A 24,565-nucleotide genomic window follows, 5' to 3' on the forward strand; every position below is an offset into this window, starting at 1 on the left:
CCCTGGTAATCTTTTTAAGTAAGTTGGAAAGAACAGATGCTGCGTTTTATTTCATAGTAAGATTGCATTTCCAAGGGCCTACTTATTGGTAACTTGATAACCTTGATTAAGTGTACAGTCACGGGTGTCCTCTGAGTGCTTGTGGGTTTATGAGGGAGCCATCAGCCAGGGAGCAAGAGCTCAGATTCCTTGGCAGAGGGCTCCTCTTGGGGAGGAATGATGATCAGTCTGACTGATGATTATTTGTGCAGGGATTTTGCTCTTTATTTAGTTTAGGATATCACATTTTATGGAATGGAGGGACTCCATGTTTCTGTTACTTCACATATTAACTCCCTAATTTGTGTGTGTGTGTGATTTTAGAGGCCAGAGCCCGCCGGTTGCTGAATTTAACTTACTCCTGAAAGCTCACACTTTGGAAACCTACGGGGTGGATCCTCACCCATGCAAGGTAACTGCCCCTCACAGGTTGATATTTAAAGATTATTTTACCCCAAAAGAGTTAATTGTTGTGTATGCCTGTCAGACCCCTCCTAGGATATTTCCACAGCCTAACCCACAATACGTAATTGGAAGGTCTGCAGTCACATGTTTTGGTAGTTGGCTCCTGCTGTTGGTTCTTGCCACTGGACTCTAACAAATTTTTCTAATTGCTATGTAGTAACCACAAATTCCTAAATGCACATACATGGATTCATTCACCTATCAAGTGGATGGTTTTACCCCTGAGAAGTCTCAACATTTAGGACTTACTATCCAGTCCAGTCTGGGTAAAGAAAAGGGTCCTAACATTTATTTTCAAAGCTGATGCCAGCAAGAATGCAATCTTAAAAATTTAAGAAAGCAAAAGAAAAGATTTACAATTATACTTTCATATCAGGAGAATTTGTTTTTCCTTTCCCTTTACTGCTATTACTTGACAGTCTCTCCCTCAAGCATGAAACCCAGACCAAGTGTATCAGAATTACCTGGGCCCACCCCAGAGCCATTGACGCAAAATCGCTGGGATGCAGCTGGTGAATTAGCCTTTTAAACAAGTTCCCAAGGTGATGCTCATGCACACATTTTCCAGAAATGTTTTATGAGAAGGCTTGGTTTTAGTTTCCATATGTTAAACTAAGTATGCATTAACCTGGCACTAACCCAAATCCTAAACTAAGCATGTATGTATGGTAGGCTCTTAAAGGTAATTTTTGAGTCTTACCAGAACATTTCTTGACTCAGATGGGAACAGATAGTTGTATTTGGTTAAGTGCCATAGTCCTATAGCTCTAGGCTCAGGCTTCTCATGACAGGCAGGTGGGGAGCTTCCTAAGCTCTTGCTGCCCGGTTCCATCAGGATCTTTTGGGGGTGCAGACCCGGCTCTCCGGAGGATTCCAACGTGTAGCTGAGGCAGAGAGCTGGTGGTTGTTGTCCATACTGGCACATGCATCTTATGGTCTCCCCACACAGATATTTTAGGATATTTGCCAGATGCCTCTTCCTAGTCTTGGTATAAATCAGATTATTTCATTTAGTGAATTAGGTTTTATCCACAAATCTGAGCCTCTCTGTTTATTTATTATTTGGAGACCAACTAAACTTGTTGTTCCTTTGCCTTTATTTATCAATGCTTAGTTTTCCCGGAAGTGAAGTAGGAAATATCTTTATATGAAAATTGCTAGAAATCCTGTGTAGGATCGAATCAACTCAATTAGATGCTCAGGGCTTTGGTTTCATACCATCTTTGGTTTCGGGGCTAATGACAACCAACAACAGTTTGTCCACATTTCAGGGAAGATCTGAGAACTCAGGCGGGCCAGAAGGCATTTGGAAGTAGATACACAGTGGTTTAGGGCTAATCCATAGTTTCCCAGGAGGTTCCTGCAGAGACAGAGGGTCTGTTCCTCACAGGGAAAAGCTACACATTTCTGGACCTCACCCAGATTTTAGAAATACTACTCTTTTAAATCCCATTTCAGAAACTCAGTTTATTATTACAATCATTAGAATTAACCTGAAATAAACCCAGGGTGAGGATGACTAAGCATATCACTTATCATTTACTAGAGGCCCAGTGCAAAAATGTGTGCACCTTAAAAGGAACTGTGGGCTGTGAGGTTGTAGTGGGCACAGGGGTGGGTCTTGGCCCCTCCTGCTGTGTCCCTCCTTTCCCTGGGGCCCCTGTCTGCCAGCAGCCCCACTCCTGCAACTGCTGCTCACACCTGCTAACAGTGTGGAGCTGGTGCCAGCAGTGGGTGAGAGGGGGGCTGGCACTGTCAGTGGGTGTGAGTGGCAGCTGCTGTCCCGATTACCCCTCAAGAGCAGGGGGAGGTGGAGAAGCCCTCAGGGCTTGCATCTACCACTTGCACCCAATGATGATGCCAAGTGATTGGGGCCAGCACTGGTAGCAGGAGCAAGCTCCAGGTGGGACTGTGGCTCGTGGGAGCAAAGAATTTTCAGTAACCACCAGAGACTCACTCCTATGACAGCAACCGGTGCCCTGCCTTGGTCTGGCACCCCCACTTACTGTTTCATCATCCTGCCATGGCCAACATTTGCCATGTTCCAGGCTTTGTTGCCTGCTGCCAATAGCCACCATGTTCCACACTCACCCCTGGTGGTCAACACATGTCATAGTGACCCACTGTTTGGCTGTTCAGTTGTTTGGTTGTTCCGTCATTCAGGTTTAGTCTAGTTGCATATTAGGGTTATATATATATATATATATATATATATATATATATATATATATATATATATATTATATTCCTCAATGTAAATGTTTCTCTTTTTTTCAGGATTCAACAGGCACAACCACATTTTTGGGATTCACTGCTGCAGGCTTTGTGGTATTTCAGGGAAATAAGAGAATCCATTTGATAAAATGGTGAGTGCTTCTTTGGAAAACTGGCTTATCATTTTTCTTAATCTTGTCTTTCATTCCCCACCTTTGACTTTTTTTTTTTAAATGTCAGATAGAGTACCTGGTATTCATTTCTTTGCCTTGGAACCTCATTACAAAGGGATTTGCTATCTATAAATGAAACCCATTCTAGTTGCCCTGTCTTAGGAGGGAATTGTATTTGTTCACCTAAGGTGTCCACTCAGAGGACCTGTGATGTATCTGCCTCCAGAGAGAAGGTGTCCATTGTTTCCACACCAGTAGCTTCTTTACTGATCAGGTGTAGGTCAGGGCCGGTAAACGTTCAAGTTCCTCTGAGCAACTCGGGATCCAGCCCCTCCCATTCACTTTTCTCTGTTCTGTTGAATCCTGCTGCAGACTTACCTTCTGTAATCCAGTGTTTCAGTGAAAATGCTTTTGGTCAGAGCAACAGCAATGGCTGCTCTCATTGGCTTACAAATAAGAGGACTGATTAGCTCACATAGTAAGATACAGAGATTGGACAGTTCCTTGATCCTTTAACTGCTCAACAACATTATGTAGGACTTGGGTCTTTCTATTTTCTTCTTTTCCATTACAGAGTAGTAGTTTTTGTCTCCGGGCTCATAAAATAGCATGGCAGTGTGTGCAACTGTGGCCTTTACATCTTCACACAGAGGCACCCAAGACTGGAGGAGAGCAGCCTTCCACATGTCTGCTATTAAAGCAAGGAAAACCTTTTCAGAAGTCCTGTAGGAGACTTTCTGTGTATCCATTGGGCAAGATTGGGTTGCATGTGCCTACTTAAACAATCCTTCCCAGAAGAAAGGTGGTCAAATCAAGATTCACCCGCTTGGGACTGAGAAGAGCAGGATCTGCATGGACACATGACCTTGAGGAAGAATAAAGCCTAGATTATGTCAGTAAATAAGTGGAAGGATGGATCAGGGCAGGTGACCCGCAGCACCCACTCTCTCCAGTCAGAGAGAAAAATGGTTTTGGTGAAGAGTGGAGAAGGCTTAACATTATATGTGTGATGGAATATTGGAAAGGCTTAGTCTTGTTCATATCTTCAGCTCAATTCAGTTCCCTCTCTGATGGTCCCTGATAGATATGTCACTCTTGCTGTGTCTCTCTGGGTGGCAGGCTCACTCCTTTGGTTTGAGCACTTGAATCTGAAGTTCCTCTTGATGGGCCAGTGGGCATCTATCCTCAGTCCTGGGTTGGAAATGCTCTCTTGCAATTGCCTGAACTTCAGTACATAGTTCTATGGCTTCAAAATTTTCTTTAGCACCTCTTTATAAAGTAGACCTTCCCACCTTCTCCTATTGGTGCCCCCTTCCTTTCAAACTCTCCTAGATCAACATTAGTCAGCTAATGCCCACTCCTCTCCTTCCACCTTCTGCTCTTTGTCATGATCATCCCTCTCATTCTAAGGTGCCCAATTTCTCTGTCTTCCTTGTCCTGTCTGTGGTAGCCTTTTACTATATTCATACTTTCAACAATGTTCCAGAATAAGTTCCCTACTGACTTTGGGAAGCATGGGTAATCTGGGGACTTCTTCTCTTCCACCCTAGGATGTTAAATTCATAGGTTTTGAATTGCTTGAGCTCTGGAATTAGAACTAGACACATCTCAAGTGCAGATTTATTGCAAGACTCTCCCTTCTTTGGACCTCAGTTTTCCTGTACATTGAAGAGTTGAGAAGACAATCATTTGTTTCTGGGTTCTACCTCCTGGTGGGTACTGATGCCAACTTCATTCTTCCCAGCCTCTGCTAGGCACATGTCTTTCTAACAGTTATGTATTGTTACTGAAACAAATTTCTTCATGTTAATCTTTGTGTGTTTTTTTCTTTGTTTTTTAAACATCCATTTTGTCACCCTTGAAAATCCTCTACCCAAATTAAAACATCTTAATGTGTCCTTCCCAGGAGAAGCAGGGGGGCCTATATTACTATCTGAAGAATGAGATCAAAGGAATAAAAAATAGATTCCTCTCTTCTCTTTGCACATATTTTCTCACCAAGGAGGTGATCTGGGATCTACATTTCAGGCAGATTTTAATCAAGCAGCTCCTTCAGATTCCCATTCATCAAAGTGTCCTCCCAATTCTAAGTGTCTCAATATATGATGAAATACACTTCTATAAACAGGGAGAACAGGAATGAGAATTTCACAGTGTGGCGTGTGTGCTTCTTTGAGATGGATGAGGGAACAGGTATTGTGAATCCATGTCATTTCATTAACTGAATCTGAAATAACCACATTCTTCCCGCCTCACACAGTGGGCTGGTCCCTTCATGTTGCTAGGGTCGTTCAAGTTTGTGGGACCTCGAGAGCTCCTTGGAAGTAAGGTGCAGCTCACCTGTAAAAAATGGAATAACTAGTTCTGAGCTGCTTGGGGATATTCTCTTGGGAAGAACATTGCTGTATAATTCACTCGGGGCTTTTCCCTGCTCATTGGGCCTTCACTGATGGTCAGATAATGTCTTGTTTCAGTGCAGTCTGCTTGGCATTTGTGAGACAGCCGCACTCCTGTGGGAAAACCAGGTACCTGGGTCAGTTGCTACTTTATTTGCCTTCTCACCCAAAGAGATTTTTTTTTCTTAGGCCAGATGTCTGCAAATTGAAGTTTGAAGGGAAGACATTTTATGTGATTGGCACCCAGAAGGAGGTCAGATACTGCTTTTCTAGCTCTGTTATTGTGTGAGTGTGAATATGAGTGTGCAGGTGCATGCCCATGGGAGAGATTCAAGCATAAGATATGCCTTTGGCATTATAGCCCCCAAAGATCATGACTTTTTTTTGTGTGGTGATATGGAAGCTATATGCTGAGAATATTTGAGAGGTAAACAAACATTGGGTTTGAATATATATATATATATATATATATATATATATATATATATATATATATATAATACGTTAAGGGTCCGACAGACTGAGTAATGATGTCACATAGCAGTGCTAGCTTCCTCTCCCTAGCAACTAGCCTCCTTGTTATTTCTTCAGCCCAGCAGCATGGCTTGCTTTATAGCCAGATGGAAACACTTTACACTGTAACCAAATGTCTGTGAAGCATTTTCCCATGCCTCATCTCATTTGATCCTCATAGAAGTCCTGGAGTAGGTAGATAGGAGATTAAATGGAATTCTATTTTCTTCTCATTAGCTGGAAAATAGAGATTTAGAAAGCTTAGAAACTGACCCAACTGAAAAGGAGTAAGAAATGGTGGACCTTGAAAATGACTTCAGGTTTTCTCACTGTGCAGAATATAGTCAAACACTGCTGCAGTTAAATATTTTACCCTTTGTTCTCCCTGCATGATCTACAATAATAATCTGCTTCGTGTTGATATTTACTGCTGTGTTGCTCTCAATTACCTGTAAGAGAAGTTGGGGTGCTTCACTGGGATGAAAAATGTTTAGCTAAATCAGAAAGGTCTAATTAAGCAAGTTTATTCTATATCTATAAAAGGCTAAGTAGACTCATGCATGCATGATACATATAAAGTTCTTGCTGGCACCAATCTCACACATGTGTTTTGATCTGTCATTGTCAATCATAAATTTGGTTGACACTTCTATTATATAGAAAAGGCGAATAGAGATATTAAATTAGTTCTTCAAATTTCCTTTCAATATGCACAAATTTGTGCACTGGGCCTCTAGTTTAAGAATAAAGTCAGTAAACAATGCTGAGTGAGTACCCCTGTGTAAAAAATAGACTGGGATAGATTTGAGATTTAGCAATTGGATTCCCCCCTACCTCTGTAATTTGCCAAAATACTGATTCATGAAACTGAATAATACTTACAAAGCTTGTAACAACCAGTGATGGTTAGAGTTTTATAAACAAAGTATTTAAGATCCATGAATCTTAAAATAAAAAAGTCACCATACATAGGTTGTGTTCACCAGGGAACACATTTGGGAGGAGGCCAGCACTGAAACTCTGAGCCCAGAGCTAGATTTGGAGGTTTGCAGAATCTCCTGACCCTAGTTTTCAGTCCAAGCACTAGTTGTACAAGGTGGGCAAATACATTTTTTAACAAATCCAACCCTGATTGAGAGGTAAGCAATGCCTGGAGACTTGAAGATTGTGAGGCTGCTTTCTATCAGAAACAGGGCCTAGACAGATTAGTGATGTCTGCAAAGCGGGGAATAATACCATTTTACCAACACTTTCAAGAACATAGTAATACACAAGCTACTTGAAGAAGAAAATAAAGAAAAACTGTTTAACATGCCCTTTTTGGTTTTGTTATTTTTAATTAGAAAAAAGCCATGTTGGCATTCCATACCTCAACACCAGCTGCCTGCAAACATCTTTGGAAGTGTGGGGTGGAGAACCAGGCCTTTTATAAGTAAGTAGTTTTTATTCTTTTAATTTTAGGCTTTAAAACACCCATGGAACCCCTTATGTTTTGCAAATAGTTCCATGTTCATTTCCTTTAATATAGTCATTCTTACTATATTTAAGTGAATAATGAATTTGGTGCATTGTCCAGGGTGTCTCCTATCACTGTTGGCCTGGGCAAGTCCTGAGCTCCATGTTGGGTGTTTCCCATAGAATTGCTATGGGTTGCTTGTTGTTTTGTCATTGCTATTTCCATTCAACATGTAATAGAACCTATATTTGGTTGGTTTTCTTGCTCAGAAACAGACCTTGAGAGGAGTTTAGTGCAAGTGGTTTTTCTGGGATACGGTCACTATGCATACCAATGGGGAGTGGGAAAGGGAGGTGAGAAAGCAAGCAATGTAGGAGGGTGCTACTGAGCAGGTCGCCCTATGGGCAGCTGGGCTCTGCTATGCAGGGGAGCTCTGGCAGACTGCAGAGCAGACATCAAATTTCACCCACTGACCTGCAAAGATGCTGTGCTGTTTATCTACCAATTCTTCACTCATTTTACCTGAGGGCCACTTTGGAGGATGGAGTTATACTCTCTGGCACTTCTGGCTTACTCTCAGCTTGGGTTGAATGTACTCTCACAACTGGAAAAAAATCCATGTAATTTTTTTTTCCTGTGGACAGTTCTCTTAGGTTTATACCTAGGAATGTAATTTTGGGCCATACAGCAACTCTGTATTTAAGAGTTACTCTATGAGTTTTTGAGAACCTGACAAACTGTTTTTGGGGCCTAAGCTTTTGGAACTCCTCTGTTCATCTGTCAATGAAATCATCTGGTTCCTGTCAAATAATAATTGAGAGACATTTAGCTAATTATTTTTGAATGGATATTTTCTTACAGATGAGGGAGTTAATAGATAGTCTTAAAACACAGCCAAAACAGGATAAAAAATATAAATCATGACATTTTTTGGTATATTTTATATCTGCATTAGATCTGATCTCTCTGATGATATGAACTAGGTTCTGTTCATATCGATAAGGTATGGTTCCTGTGCCAGGAGATTTGTAGTTTATGATGCAGATTAAAAAAGAAATGCAAATAAAATGCTAGAGGGGAGTCCAGGAGGGGTGAGTCTTACTATGGGGGAGGTAAGAATTGGAAGGAAGGTTCTTTAAGTTGGGGGGGGGGCATTCTAAGTAAGGGAGCATGGTGGAGATGGGAAGACATGCATCCAGAGGATGAGCAGTTATATAAGGCTAGAGCAGAGGATAGATGAATGAAATAGAAAGGGAGGTGATGAAAGGCCAGGAGATCTTGGAGCCAGATACAGAGAGCTCAGCCATCATGAATGAGGTGCCAGAGGAATGCTAGTTGGGGTTGATTGCTCCTAACCCACAGACAAGTGTAAGGGAGGGGGAGGGAGTAGCAGAGAACCCCCAGCAGATAGGCTTTTAGAGCCATGTCAGAAAGTCCTCATTGGAAGCAGCACGGCCTTGAAGATCCTTTGGTGCAATCATGGGATCTCTATCAAGGAATAACTCAAGACATTAATTGGTTGTTTTGCACACATGCTGTTTTATCCTGTGTGAGGGATTCAGTTCTTAGATGTAGTCAAAGAGAAAAACAAAACTGAATAGAGAAGAAAGAGAGGAGAGGAGAGTAGAAACCCCAGTCTGGGAAATCTGTTTTGCACATGTTGGGGTATAGTCATTAGCTGGCATCAAGCAGTGAGGTCTGTCTTATAATTCTGCCATTGAATGGGCCAACTAGGCTTGTCAGAGAAGTCACTTCCAGTCAGCTGTGCATACCTCAGGTGGCCGGGGTGTAGCTGAGCATGCTGGCAGTGTGCAGAGTTGACCAAGTCTTTGCATCAGCACCTCTGCTGGTGTTAGGCCAGGCTGCCCCTCTCAATTACTAGGACTCCAAATCCCTAATTGTACTGACCTGAGATTTCCCAGAAGCTTTTGTTCCTCCGTCATCCCATAGCCATCCCTGTTCCTTAGGAAGAAGGAAAGATGTTGCTTATTCTGAGCCAGCTGTGTGACCTTTCTGGCCCAGCCTTCGATCTGTAGACGGGAGGGGCAGGACTCGGGTCTGCTTTGCTTTTCTCACTGTGGCCTGGTGTTAACGAGTGTGGGCTTCTTGGGTTTAAATCTTGTCCCTGTCACTTCCTAGTAGTGTGGCCTGGAGCAAAGCACTTGAACTCTTCGAGCCTCCTCTTTATTTTTCATCTGTGAAGTGTGATAGGTAATATCTGCCTTGCTGTGTTTGGTTCTGCCAGGCACATGAACCATCGATACATGATAGCAGCTGCTGTGACTACCACTACTACCCCCTCCACTAGCAATGGAAGTGCCAGTGATTGCAGAGCCCAGTCTGTTTGATTCTGTTAATCTCAGGGAGGGCACCTACTTCCTCCATAGCACCATCCCCTTCCCGGGCAGAAGTCCTGGCCCCGCTTCCAGCCTGCCCCACCGGCATTATGCTTTAATGGTTTTGGCTGGCAGAGCAATGCCCTGATCTTGTTTCCTGGATTGGAGTGTTTGACCCTCCTTTCCACTTCACTTGCCATGGGAAGAGGGAGGCCCGATGGCCAAGAATTCCCAAGTGTGCTTTCACCTCATGAATGCGCTGCTCATTGTCCGCTGGCCAGGGGCCACCGATGAGGTTTGAAAGCCCTGGCTCTGGGCTCTGCTGCTGGGAACAGAGCCCAGAAGCAGAAACTCTGACTTTCCCTCCTGCTTCAAACTACACGGGATCCCTGACACAGACTTAGTCACATTTCAGAGCTTCCTTTATGCCATGTGTTTTCTAGGTGCTTTGTGCAATGCACTGTGCTGGCATGGAAGGGAAACGGGAAGTGATTGGCGTGGAAGGGAAATGGAGTGATTGCCTGTGGATATGGGACAATTCTTTTTGGGGTGATGAAAGTATTTCTTGATGAGTCATTAGCTTTGTGAATTATACTGAACACCACTGAAGTGTACAATCTAAAAGGGTAAACCTTATGGTATGTGAATTATATCTTGATAAAACTGTTATTTGAAAAATTCAGAAATGGGTGAGGGGTCTAGATGGTAGTGATAAAAATTTCCCACGAGGTACAAACATGCAATCAAGGGTTAAGGGCTCAAATGGAGTGATTCTCAAAGTAGTGTTAGAAATGCATTCCTGGGCTCCACTTAGACTTATGGAATCTGAAACTAGTGTTTTCTGAAGCCTGCCAGGTGGTTCTGATGCCCCTTGAAGTCTGAGAACCTGCATGGCTAAAGCATTATTTAAAAAATACAGGGAGACTTGGTTTTGCAACCTGGTTTCTCCTGCTTCTGTCATGTGACCATAGTTAAGTGACAACCTGTCTGTGCCTCAATTTCATCCTGTAGAAATGTAGATTGTTTCCTCCTAGGAGAGAGCTGTGGCACAAAATAAATTAATATGTTTAAGGTGCTTTGGATGGTGCACAGTCCATAGTAGGTGCTCAATAATAACATGTTGTTATTGTTATGGTTACTCCAGAAGTTGTAAACCATGTAAAAATGGGAAATTGTATTATTAATTCTAGAGGAGGTCTCTTAGGGCTCTGCCCATTGTCTCCCAAGCACTGGACCTCCATGCCCAGCCTGTGCAGCAGCAGGTGCCAGAGGAGAAAAGTTAGAGGCAGGGCGAGGGCAGTGTGCTCCTGCAGGGCTGCTCTGCGTGTACCATATGATGCCAACATGTAGCAAACACTGCATGCTCCAGGCAATGTCCACGTGCATGGTGCATCTCACATCCATTACACCATTTAAAATGCAGGGCTGGGCTGGCAAATCCCCAGGGCCATGGGTCTCTGGGACCTGTGGCTGCCCTGGCAGATCTGGGGACGGGGGTGGTGAAGAGCTGTAACAGCTGAAATGTTAAGTCATGACCAGGCCACCATTTGAACTCACAGTTCTTGTCAAGTCAGGTAAACTGGGGATGGTCTGGACTGCTCTGTGAGGTCAGATGTTTGAGAAGAGTCAATGCTTCTATGCTGGGGTTTCATAGGAAGGTGGAGGCAGAAGTGGGAGAAGGCAGGTGGGTAAGAAGGCTGGAGGCGAGAGAACTGCTACTTGGCAGTGCCTTCGGTGGGAAGAAGACTTTGGCTCTGGGCTTATTGACGTGAGAGCCTGGGAGGCAGAGCGCTGGACACATCAGCCAGAGTCAGAGCATGAAGGCGCTTTCTCTAGCTTCCGGGGTGTTTGACACGGCTCCCAGGAACTTCTGTGATTTAGAGAATTGGCTTTGGTAGCTTCATAGTGAGAAGTCAATGGAGAGGGTTTGAGGTGATATTAGAGAGACAGGGAGGTAGGTGGGAGGCAGAGAGGGACAGAAACAATTATACAGGGTGGGGCAAAAGTAGGTTTACAGTTGTTTGTATGGAAAATAATACAAGAATAAACTGTGTTTTGTGCACTCACAACTATAAGCCTACTTTTACCCACCCATGTATAGTGAGCAGGTTGCATGGTAGGTGCTTTCAAATAATTTAATCTCATTTTATCCTCTTCAGAATTCTATGAATTAGGTTTACAATACCTCCCCCCCGCCCTTTAAAAATATTTGGGGAAAACTGGGACTCGGAAAGACTTAGCTTGATTTGGGTCACAAGACCAGAAGCAGGTAGAAAGCTGGGCCTCTGCTCTTCCAAGTAAAATACCACCTCTTGGGTCATTTAAGGACAATGTGGGAACTCAGAGGTTCTTAAATGCCAATGGGTAGCCTTGGCATGGCCTAGGGTGTTTGATGGCAATGCAAACTGCCGGCCCCTCTTCTGACCCACTGAGTGGGACTGTAGTCATGGGGCCTAGGAACAGTGTTTGTATCCCTCCCAGCAGGTCTGAGACAGTCCAAGTTTCTCTTTCTGCATCCTCATCCTTCCATCCTACTGTCTGTGTCTCCCAGCTCCCAGTGAGTTTGTGTTGCTCAAGCTCTCAGATACACAACCCAAACATTATCGGGAGCCACCTGGGCATTTGTGGAAGAAGGTTGGCGGTAGTGCTCTTGGGAGGGTGTCTCTGAGCAAATCAAGTGACACCAATAATCACCCAGGGCCACCAGCTGCCAGAAAAAGGCCAACACATTCTACCCTCCCCTCATCCTGCGCAGACAGGGATGCAGTTTCTCTGCAAAATGTGTCTTTTGACCTGTTTTCTCAAAGCACTTTGAGGGTTTATGTTCCATGCAGCACAGCGGCCTCCCACCTGTCTGGCTATAAGGAGAAGGCGGTGGCCTCGCTGAGGGGCCTGGGACGGTGGGAGCTGAGGCTGAACCAGTGGAAAGCAGGGCCGCCCACCTCTCTCCAGAGCAGGGTCGCTGGAGCTGCTGTGCCTGCCATACCTGGGGGCTTGGTGTCCTCTATACCTGGGCACAGAGCTGAGTTTGAATTTCAGATACTCCAGTGAAGGCTCTTGATCTTTTTAGCAGACTAAGAGCCTAGGTAAACACTAACAGCAGCAACAAAATCAATGAGAAGAAAACAAAACAAAACACAATCGCTCTTTAAAAGTTTCTCTTCCCTCTACTGCTGAGGACTTGGGAGCAACAATCCTGCTGAGAAGACAGGGAGAGAGAGGTGGTGATGGCCCTTTTCTCAGGCCACTGGAAAATGCCAGGCCACCCGCAGTTCTTTAGGGATGGAGGAGGCAGAGGGGCCCAGAGCAGATGTGTCCTCACATGAGGAAGAGGCTTAGCAGGACATTTTCCATTAAGCCAGCCTCCTGGAGACTTTTCTCCTCTTTACCAGGTGTGGCTGTCACCCGGCCCTGACCAGCAGCCATCAGGTCTGTCCCAGGTGTTAGGTCTGGGGTATAGCTCTCACTTGGTCTTATCTGTCCTGGGGGCTTCTACTCCATGTTGTCTGGGCTCTGCCTTGACAGGAGGCCTGCATCCCCTCTGTTGTCCACCTCGCTCTCCCTGCTCATCCTTTGAAACTGGCTGAGGCTGTCTGCAGAGATGGAGGGAGAAGTTATTTTTGGCCAAAGACTGTATCTAAAGTTTTCTCTTGTTTTGAGGATAAAGATACAAATCCCTAACAGAGACAGCCTAAGGCCAGGACCTGCTAAACTGGGGAGGTGGTGCAGGTGTGTGTGTGTGTGTGTGTGTGTGTGTGTGTAATCACCAACATTTAACAAGAATGAAGAGAGAACATAGAAAAGATCAGCATGCAAATACTGTGAGAGTTGTCAGTTCTTCTGTGAAACTTTTCCTTCATGTTTGTGTGTGTGCGTGCACGTGTCGAATCACACCATAAAGTGTATTTCTTCCTGGCAGTCAAAGTATCCCATGTCAAATCTGTCCTACTTCATGTCAAATGTGTCCTACTTGGGCTTCCCAATGTCACTGCCACTGCTTTGCTTTCTCTTAAAGGTATGCCAAGTCCAGTCAGATCAAGACTGTGTCCAGCAGCAAGATCTTTTTTAAAGGAAGTAGATTTCGATACAGGTGGGTCCCCAGGGCTCCGTTTTGATGATGGGGTCGGTGTGGGGGCAGGCATTGGCATTTGGATGTTTTGCTTATAAATCAGTTCACTTGGGCTTACGCCCCAGTTTCAGTTCCCCTTTTCCACTTCACCCATCTTTTATGCTCATGGGCACTCTCCAATGTCATAGTGACTTCTCCGTGTGGAGGGAGAGAAGGCGGGGGCTCCTAGAGCTGGGCCAGGCAGTTGAGGTTGTGAAGTTTAAAGAAAATGCATGCTCATAGCCCTCGCCTCCCATGCTGAGTGCCTGTGCAGAGACAGGTGTTTTGTCTTTTGCAGCGGAAAGGTTGCCAAAGAGGTGGTGGAGGCGAGTTCCAGAATCCAGAGGGAGCCTCCAGAGGTGCACAGGTGAGTGGGTGCTCCCCAGCCCTCGGGAGGCTTCTGTTATGGACAGAGGGATTTAAACACCGGCTTTGCCAAATGACAAGAAGGGTGTAAGGGCTCTGCTGCCAGGCCCTATGCTGTGTTTTGGCCCTGGTTCCAGGCATGGTGCTCTCACTGCCCTGGAATCCCTCTCAGACAGACTTGGCTGGGCCGTGGCAAGAGCACAGCTGGGTTCTGTTTTGAGTAATTTGCTCTGTGGAGAGTCATTGGCTTGACTTGACCTTTGAGTGTCAACATGAATAAGCAGGATGCGTGTGAGGCAAGGCTGTGTCATCTCCTGGCTGGGCCCTTATCTTCCCTGATGCCTCATCCCCCACTCCCTATGGAAACATCTTCCGAGGTATCAGGCAGTCCCATCAACTGGCCTGGGATAAGCACTCTGGTCAGTCTGAGATGGCAGTTATGTTAAGCCAGGATTGCAGTTGTTTCAAACCTGAACACCCTTCAGGGTGCCCATCAAGGTGCTGTAAGGCGAATGGATAGGGAACTCTCTGCCCTGATGTTGTTTATCAAGGTGAGGCTCATTCTGATGTGTACAAGCATAATCACAGAGTCAGAAGTGACCAACGTGGTGGGTTGTAAAAGGGAGAGTCCAGTGAACAGAGAAGGAGAAAGTGTGTGTTGTGAGGCCAATCCTGGAGTGTGTTAAGGGGAAGGAGACATTTGATATCATATTTGAAGGATGGTTTTTTTTTGTTTTGTTTTGTTTTTTACTGATTTCAGAGAGAGGAAGGAAGAGGGACACAGGGATAGAAACATCAATGTAGAGAGAGAATCATTGATCACCTGCTTCTTGCAAGCTTCCTACCGGGGACTAAGCCCACAAGCTCTGCATGTGCCCTGACTGGGAATCCAACCATGACCTCCTGATTCTCTGGCTGGGCTGGTTTTGGTTTTGACAGGGAACATGGGGAGAGGAAAGGTGCTTAAGCACCACCATATGTGCCCTACCTCCCTCTCTGTCAGGCTAGGAAGCAGGTCCTCTGCAGCAGGCAGTGCAAATGGGCTTCCCAGCTTCCAGCCAGTAGTCCCGATGAGACACCTGCATGGTTGCCCTGCCATCTGCTGCCTGTCACAACCATTGGCACAGGTGCGTGCTCCTTTCAAAGGGAGAAAGGGAAACAGAGCTGCATTCTGTGGCTGGTTGGTGACTGGGGCATGAATTTCAATGGGGATGTTAAACATTGATATGAAACATTGGATGTCCAGCCCTAACTGGTTTTACTCAGTGGATAGAGCATCAGCCTACAGACTGAAGGGTCCCAGGTTTGATTCCGGTCAAGGGCATGTATCTTGGCTGCGGGCACATCCTTACTATGTGCAGGAGGCAGCTGATCGATATTTCTCTCTCATCTATGTTTCTAACTCTTTCCATCTCCCTTCCTCTCTGTAAAAAAAAAACCAATAAAATATACTAAAAAAAAAGAAAAAATTGGATGTCCAGTGACACAATAGCTTGTAGCTATGGAACATCTATGCCACCTGCCTGTAGAGGTTTTGTTTTTGTTTTTGGCGGTTATTAAATTAGTTTGAGCCATGCCCTTTATTCATTTTTCTGTGCCTAGTCTAGTGACACCTGCCTCCCATATCTTTTTGATACCTTTCTGTGTTGTTACCTAGTCCTAGCATGCCCAAGTCTGATGACACATGGGGAAATACATTAGGACACATGGACACTTTGTCAGGGCCTTAAGGATAAAAAGGGGCTATGTGTCTTGAGTGTTACACTGTCTTTCACTAGCCCGACCCATTGTGACTCCAGAGGCAGTTCCCAGCTGGGATGTGCATAGCCGACTGGGATGGAGGGCTGGTGTTTGCAATGGAAACCAACTCTATCTGGCTTGTCTGTTCTCAGAACCAACATTACCCAGAGCCGCAGTTCCCACTCCTTGAACAAACAGCTCATTATTAACATGGAGCCCCTGCAGCCCTTGCTGCCTGCCCCCAGCGAGCAGGAAGAGGATCTTCCCCCGGGTGAGGGTAAGTACGCCTTTCCAGAGGCCACTGTTCGAGGCTTACCCTGGAGGAGGGAGCGAGGCCCACCTCTGGGTACGTTGGGTAATGGTTGGGGTGGGGGTTGGAGTGAGTTAGAATCTGTGCTTTTGGTAGATAAGCTGTTTGCAGCTGGGAGACTGCATGGTATTGAGAGTTCTTTCAATTTCTCCTGGAAAGATTTCATCGGTACAAAACTATTTGAAACGAAGTTAAAATTAAAAACTCAGTTTCTTAGCCATGGTAGCTAGATTTCTAATGCTCAGTAGTCATGTGGGGCTAATGGCTACCATCTTGGACAGCACAGACTCAGAACATTTTCATCATTGCTGAAAACTCTATTGGATGGTGAAGTTTTTGACTATAATCACAATTGGATTAGTGGGTATAAAGGTTTATCACAAGTATCTCCACACTGGTTATCCCCTTTCTGTTTCATATTTCTCCAGCCGTTTATTCCTTTTTCCACAAGTCCTTATCTGACAGCTTTGATATAAGCTAAAATATGTAGACTCTACTTCAGCCCAAAAGTTGTTATATTTTTAAAAGACTATCAGATAAGTGCTTCTAGGCCTCTTATTTTGTGCTTTTAGAAACTTAATTCCAGAAATAGTCTCACCATATTTGTTTGCTGCTGGTACTTGTGAGACAAATCTCTCCTATTAATTTCCTTTAAAAAAACACACAAAAGAATTAGATGAGTTATTTATTTATTGAATTAATTTATATTGTGTGTGTGTGTGTGTGTGTGTGTGTGTGTGAGAGAGAGAGAGAGAGAGAGAGAGAGAGAGAGAGAGAGAGAGGTGAGAGAGACATATCATTTAAAATCTGGATCCTGGGAAGTTTCAAAAGAGCAGGTCACTGTGTCCCCAAAAGATCTCCTTTACCTACAGCTTAATATCAAGAATTATTTCATGGGGAAAACTTTTTAGTTCATAATAGAATTGGATGCAAATAGACTTGAGGAGAGATAGCAGCAACTAATTCACACTGAAGTGTAAAGAATTTGTCAATCTTTTCCTGGAAAAAAACAAAAACAAAACTCTAACCATTAAAGCTTTTTTTTTTTTTTTGAGTTCCCTTTTAGTCCTATTAGAATGTCTGACATAGAATTGATGGGCAGAGGAATGAATGGGTGAGACTGAGGCAGAGGGAATCGTGGGAGGTCTGGTCCACCTGGGTTGGTTGCTCATGTGGCTTGGGGAAGAGGGATTAGGGCAGTGGTCGGCAAAGTCATTAGTCAACAGAACCAAATATCAACAGTACAACAATTGAAATTTCTTTTGAGAGCCAAATTTTTAAAAATTTAACCTTCTTCTAATGCTACTTCTTCAAAATAGACTCACCCAGGCCATTGTATTTTGTGGAAGAGCCACACTTAAGGGGCCAAAGAGCCGCATGTGGCTCACAAGCCGCAGTTTGCCGACCACGGAATTAGGGGAACAGTTTCAGGTGTGGCACAAGGCTAGGAAAAGGCCAGACCATGATTTGTAGGAGGGTTTAGACTTTGACCTGAGGGCACTGGAGGATTTCAAGCATGGAAAGATCAGATTGGAATTGTATTTTGTATCACGTGGTGGCAGATGGTAAATGAGAGGTGGGTATGCCTGGAGTTATTTTTCAATCTCACAAGTATTGACCTTTTGAGCTGCATAATTCTTTGTTGGGGGTTTGCTGGTGCATTGTCCAATGTTTAGCAGTACCCCTGGCAGTATCACTCAGTAGATGCCAGTAGTATCCCATCAGTCTTGACAACCAAAAGTGCCTCCATGTATTGCTAGATGTCCCTGAGTAACAAAAATGCTCCCTGGTTGAGAATCACTGGGTTGGGGGCACCGAGATGGTGCTGGAACCATTGCTGTAGGCCAGACAATAGATCAACAAGAGCTGAACTGAAGCAGGGAGAGGGGGGGCTGGGAAGGAAGTGGATGATTCAAGCTAATAAGCTTCAGGCCTGTCAGGGCAGGGTCACCGATTACAGGGCAGGTATGCAGCCTGTGGCTCCTGCCCAGGTTTTGCCCTTGTCTCCCAGCTTTCAGAGTAAAAAGATGTCAACCTTTTTAATGATGAGACACTTGAGACCCAGGAAGGTTTAAGTCAGCATCACATGTGGAGCCAGTGGCAAAACTGATTTTGTTTAGAGAGCGGAAATATCTCTAGTTAGGTCCTGTGCATTGCCTCACTGAGCGTCAAACACGGACAGTATTGCTCACTTTTGCCATCTCTGTTCCCCATCTTGACCTAGAGGTTCAGATTCTTGTTTGGGGGAATTTCAAATGACACATTTTGGTTACTGGATCCATAAACAGGTTGAGGTTGGCAGTGTGAATCCTATTAAAGGAGTTGTCTGATTAGGAATTAAAAAAAACAAAACAAAACACATCAGGCTGGGACAGGAAAGAATGTCTGACCCTGACCCTTGGAGGCCCCGCCTCTGCAAAGTCATGGAAGGCCCTTCTGCCCAGCACATGAGTGCCCTGGTGGTGGCATCTCTGCAGCGTCACATCCACCCATTTGACAAGATTCTCCTGTTTTTCCCAGAACTTCAAGTTTTTAAAAGACAGCTGGGCAGGGCGTGATTGCCCAGAGGAGCCCAGTGGCATTCTGGGAGAACGTGTGACCCCTTTCACCCATACGACAGCTGGAGGATTAGCTGTGAAGTTGGCTGTCTCCTATACAGAAAAAAACAAAATCAGTTCCTAGGCACCACTAAGCAATGGGAAACTTTTCAGTGCCACCTCTAAGTTGCTCAGTTACAGGATCTGATTAGATGAGTGCTGTGAACTTGGGATGAGAATGGCAAACCGCTTGAAAATAGCCACTTAGAGCTTTTGAAAGATTTGGGAGAAGAAAAACATTTAGGGTGTGGGAATTGTTCTGGATGAACATGACATTTTAAGGAGTCATTTACCTGAATAAGTCCACATATAAAATGGAGTAGGGTCTTCATAAGTGTAGATAGCAAAATATTTGCATGTTTTGTTGGCGGAGCATATTTTTCACTATGGAAAAATGCTGGCTCATGGTAGAGGAGAATGAAATTAATCACATGAGACTTGGTAGGTAGAGATTACTGACGCCCTTGGAAGATCATCTTGTCTACCAGAGCAGTGGCCCAGGCTGGCAGAACTAAACAGGCAGGACACCAGCTCTTCCCCTTGGTAGATAAAACTAAGAGTTGAAAATGTTGACACCTTCCTGGCGATATAGTGGAGACACAAGAATTTCTACAAAGGAATGTCTTGGGGATGGCAGTGGGGTTGGGTAGAGGATGGCTTGAAGCTGCATTTGCCTATGATTGAGAAAATGTCTATATCAAAGAATAGATGTTAAGTAGGGAGGGTGATAAAACTAACTCTCCCAAGCCACTCTTTAGCACTGTCCCTGTAAATGTTGGAGCATGGGTGTGCCATAGGTTGGGCTCTCTGTGTGTGGGAGAGCAGTGGGAGTGCTTAAAAGCGTGTTTGGCCCTAGGAGCTTAAGGTGGGGTGTCACTAATATTCTAGAAAGTCTATATGTGAACCTGTGAGGACATTTTGAGCATATAAAAAGAGTGTTGTCATCATCCATCAAGCATGCCTTACTCTTGATCCCCCCTCCCTCCATCCCAACACGGAACAGGTGGTCTGTGGGGCCAACTGCATTTTCCCTAGTGAGGGCCTTTCCGCTTCATTCCAGGCAGAGCCTTTCACCTACTACACAGTTGTTCCAGTCCCATCACTGTGAAGTCCAACAGCCCAAGGCTGCTATGGTGACCCTGGTTGTGAATTCCGTTGCCCACTCTGCTCCCCTCTGGTCTCCTTCAGGCTTATCTGATATGAAAATTCTCCTCCCTGTTTCTCCCTTTGTGGAGTTCCCATGGCCAGGACTCAGATTTACCCTCTTTTTTTTTTTTAATTATTATTCCAGTGTCTCTCTTTCCTGCCATTTTCCCACGTGCTAAGGCATCTCTTCCCTCTGGCTCGGGCTATGCCAGGATGTGCTTTAGGAGCAATGCACTGGTCTTTTTGGAATTTCCTTTATGCTATGTTGCATCAAACAGTAGGAGCTGTTAATGAATCCTGTGGAGACTCACCAAGCAATGAGCTCCAGCTCTAATTGCACTTGTCCCTGCCACAGGGTTTGTGATTGCTACTTGTTTGTGTTTTCTTATTATGAAGTAAGTGTCTCATCTTCTAGAAATTTTGGAAAATACAAAATAAATGTCAGTAAGCAGAAAAATACCACCTTTCCAGATTGTTCCCCCTCCTAGAGACAATCATTGTTAATGTTGGCAGTTTCCTGTGCTATGCATTTTAATGTGATCATTCTTGTCATGTGTGTACAACTTAGAAGATTCCTGCTTTCTTTGCTTAACATTGAAGCTACTGTAGTTCAATAATTTAATGCAAAGGCAGACAAAGGGTATACTATCCTGAATTAGAAGGGACTCGGACAAAGCTTTGTTCTAAGCATCATTTTATCACTGCTCCCCTGACCTTTTCCATTTAGTGGCCAGTCTCCCATGGCCAACAGACATCCAGCAGCAGAACCTGCCCCTGTAGGAGCTAAGAGCCTCCACAAGGCAGGGGACAGCTTCTGGTTTTACTTATAGCTGTGGCATCAGATTAGTAGAGTCAAAATTCAGAATTCATTATTACATCCACTGGCAATAGTTTGGGTCTGCAGTTCCTCTAGGGCAGTGGTCAGCAAACTCATTTGTCAACAGAGTGGCAAACCACGGCTCCTGAGTTCATGTGGCTTGCGAACTGCTGTTTGCCGCTGCAAATTCACCTTTTATAGTGTTTGCAGGCTCTTCAAAGCTTATCATCATTTTTGTGTTTTTCTTTTGAATTTGTTTCATCTTTGGAATTTGGTGTCTCGTATTTGCTGCTGATTACTCATAAGAAGTTTCATCAGTTGAAAGAGATCTTTGAAATTTAAGTATTTGGACTACTGTAGAGAAAATAAATGTTGTTCCTGATGCAATGTAAGTGCACATCATCTTGCAAGAATTTGAATTTTACATCATAAGATGCCAATAGTTTGCCATTTCAATTCTGTAGTTGGCTAATTGCCATCAGTTGCTCCTCTATGGAAAAGAGTATGCCCGTGTCAGTGCAGCATCTTCAGGTCACTGCTGTTTCTGTTTTCAGGCCCTGGCCTGGGGGAACTGAAAACTCTGGTCTCAGCTCCTCATCAGGCAGCTGGCAACCACAGCTACGCTGGGAGCCTTATATTCCTCATCCAGAGAACGAGAAAACTGAGCTTGAGGAGCACTCCAAGGCTCTCTAGCTCTAAACTCTTTGATGCTTTTGCTGAATGTCAGGGTTAGGTTCCAGGACTACAGCTTCTCCAGTGAGAATGGGGACCTGGGGTCAGGAATACCTTTCCTAGCTTTTGAGGATTAGAGGGGATGTTGCAGATGCTCTAACTCAGGAATCCATACCCCTGGCCCATGTATGACATCAAACCGCTAAAAAGGTTCACCCCTCCTCACTAACACCGAGCCAGTATCTAAGGAACTGCATTTATCTTTCAACTACATCACATGGATTCTCAAAAGCTGAGCTGATTTCTATAAACACAGGGAATCTCTGTGGCTCAGTGAGAAGAGCTCCTGCGTGTTCTGGGCAGTGTTTGAGCCGCGGGTCATCGTCACAGAGGCCAGGACCCAGCGGCTCCTCGGAAACTTGCAACACAGTGGACAGGGTCACCTCCCCTTGGAACGGGCGGCGAGAGGCTGTGGACAGCGTGTGCCTGCCAGGCAGTTCCTAGGAGAGCCAGCCTCGGGGAAGCGGACCTCATGGGGGAAGCCTCACTCCCTTGTGGGAATCACGCTCTGGTTTTAAAGCCGAATTTCTTAAATAAGGAACGGCTCATCCTCGGCCTAGTTCTAATTACTTCTCATCTATGGTAAGGCTCTTTGTCTTCCTGACGAACACAGTTCAGTGTGGTACACGCCACATCACCGCTCCTGCTCAGGTTGGCTCTTCCCTGCTGCATGCCAGTGTTCACAATGAATTGCTGTTTAAGGGATATGGCTGGGGCAGAAAAAAAAGTCAGCTAGTGTCCCATGAAGTAATCCTGTGGCTGTCCTTGAGGGTGGGGTGCGAGCCAGGGGGTGGCGTCAGCAGGAGCAGCTGTGATAGCCAAGGCGCGGCCTGCGGCGGGGCATTTGGACGGTGCTTGGCACTTGGACAAGCCAACACGCTCACCACAGCCCCTGGGGACCGCGGGAGAGGAAAAGCGAGAATGTATAAACCACTCCTGTTAGGAAGCAGAAGCTAGAATGTTCTGGATTTTAGATGCGCTGCCCAGGGAGCATCTGGGCTGTTTTCTAGTGCTTTTATTGGTGGGCTGGCGGTGAGTGTTAAGTACATGTTCTGGATGGTACCTGGGCTTCTAATGAGGCAGGGGCGAGGAGCATGTCCTTCCCTCCCCTCTCTCCTGCCAGGACGCGGTGCCAGTGGAAAACAGTGCTGGTTGTGTGCTCCACTCTTGGGTACACTCATACTCAATGGGCAGGGCTCAGAAAAGAGGCGTAGTCAGTTGGCACAGGCTGGAGGCTGGGGTGTCCTTGGGGTGCACAGCCCAGGCCATCTACAGAGGGGTGCAGCCTGCCGCTTAGTTAGGCTGATGGTGAATCTGAGGCCCCAGAGCCATGGCTTCCAGAGGAGCATGTGCATGGGGGGCGGGGAGGAGCAGTAACATCATGTCCCCCTGGGCTGGAGGAGCAAACTGTTCAGACTTCTATTAGTAGTTTACTTGTACCCCTCATCAAATTTCTCTTGTGCAGGTTTCATAATAAGCATAACATGGATGGGAAAGAGTAGGTTTATAGTTATAATAGAAACAGTACAATAATTAATAGTAATAATACAAGAATAAACTGCATCTCATACTCATAACTGTAAGTCTACTTTTGCCCACCCTTGTGTATGAAGACAGGTGCACATGTATCTTGTATCTAATTTACAAATAAGTATGCATTTATTTACAAGTATGAGAAAACTGCTCCACCCAAGCTCCCCCTTCCACCCCCTCCCCAACACGTGTTTGGATAATCTTCTCTGGATCTTACAGACCAGTGGACACAAGAAAAGGCAGGACATGTTTTTGAAGCTCTGAAATCCCTGTTCATGCCAAAGCTCCAGATTCCTAAAATAGAGGTGAGAGCTATTGGCTCTAGTTACGGCGGTGGCATGTTGTTTTACATGCTTTTGGTGTTTCACGCTGGTAAGCCACCAGGGTGAGTCACCCAAGCACGGGTTGGGGTTTGCCAAGCTGTTTGGTAGGTGCTGTGTCACTCTCACTGACGTGCTTTGTGGTGGCCCTGAGGCCCAGTGTACATGGGCCCGGACTCCGTGTGCTGAGTGGACACGCACCACCACCTTCATGGGGATTCTCTGGTGGAAGGAGGAGTATTGGATAGATAGAGTGAGAGGGCTTCATCCATTCATTCCCTTGATGAACATGACTGATCTGGCACGTGCTGGACACTGACATGGCCCGAATCTTATTTCTTCTTTTCACAAAACAAGATGTGATGATTTCTAAGTTTCCTCCCCACTCTGACTGTTCTTTAATAATCCTTCCCCCAAATGGCTGCTGTTCTTAAATATGTGCTTTTCATCAGTACCTTGGAGGGAAAAAGCTGTGGACATCCTATCTTTAAATGTGGCTGATGAAACAGGAAGCATGCGACACAATGACCTGTAAAAGCAGAGTTGCATTTTTCTTTTCTTTTTTGCGAATTTCTAGCATAAAACTGAAAACTAATTGCAGCTAGCAAAAAGGGAATGTAAAATGAATGTTTCCCCCCACTTGAAAGAGCCCTCACATCCTTTAACATCTTCTCTTAGAAGTCAAGTCCAATGTAGAACTTTTGAAAACCCCAAACCTCCACTAAAGCATAGGAAATGTGCAAATGGGCATATGCTTTGGCTGAAAGAGAAGGAGATAGGGTTTTCAGGATGACCCACCAGATAATCTGAGCATAGTCTGGACTTTGCTGTTAATTATAGGAGTAGGCACATTTAAAAGTACCAAGCATCCCCTGGAACATGGGCTTGTTAGTCCCTGCCTGAGCCCCTCTACCCAAAAGGCTACACAATTTGGCCTCTAAATATAGGCTCAGCCCCATTCCAGACTCTAGGACCAATCCTTCCCTTACCTGGAAGGGAGCTAAGCTGAAGCCCCGCCCTCCGGCCCAGGCTGCTGGTCCTGCTCTTTTCCTAGCTCTGTCCTGTCTTCTTCTGGTCCTCTAGCCAGCCTGGCCCTCTTTCCCGAGTCTCTGCCTCAGAGGTGCCTCTGATACTCAACGCCCTTGGGACCTTGAGGGCCAGCCCTTCTCCCTGGGGCTTGGCCAGGCACCTGACCCATACCCAGTCCCTGAGGCCAGGCCCTGCTCTGCTGATGGACAGACTACCTGGATCCCCTGTCTGTCTCTGGCTTGGGTCTCCTGGGGCCCTGTTCTGTCCCTCCCCAG

The 24,565-nt window shown here is 45.3% G+C and overlaps 1 protein-coding gene across 3 annotated transcripts in view; it reads left to right on the plus strand.

The window, feature by feature from the left end:
* The window catches only part of FRMD3 (FERM domain containing 3), a 218,490-nt gene that overhangs the window by 163,842 nt on the left and 30,083 nt on the right, over positions 1 to 24,565 (plus strand). For all 3 annotated transcript variants that reach the window (XM_084899384.1, XM_084899385.1, XM_084899383.1), the window contains exons 7-13: positions 364 to 451; positions 2,782 to 2,870; positions 5,477 to 5,540; positions 7,144 to 7,232; positions 13,608 to 13,682; positions 13,999 to 14,067; positions 15,959 to 16,083. In XM_084899384.1, the coding sequence (XP_084755510.1) occupies positions 364 to 451; positions 2,782 to 2,870; positions 5,477 to 5,540; positions 7,144 to 7,232; positions 13,608 to 13,682; positions 13,999 to 14,067; positions 15,959 to 16,083 (599 nt within the window). The remainder of the gene's footprint in view (positions 1 to 363; positions 452 to 2,781; positions 2,871 to 5,476; positions 5,541 to 7,143; positions 7,233 to 13,607; positions 13,683 to 13,998; positions 14,068 to 15,958; positions 16,084 to 24,565) is intronic.

The sequence above is a fragment of the Pipistrellus hanaki genome (genome assembly GCF_964339955.1).
Source record: "Pipistrellus hanaki genome assembly, chromosome: 11".
NCBI lineage: Eukaryota > Metazoa > Chordata > Mammalia > Chiroptera > Vespertilionidae > Pipistrellus > Pipistrellus hanaki.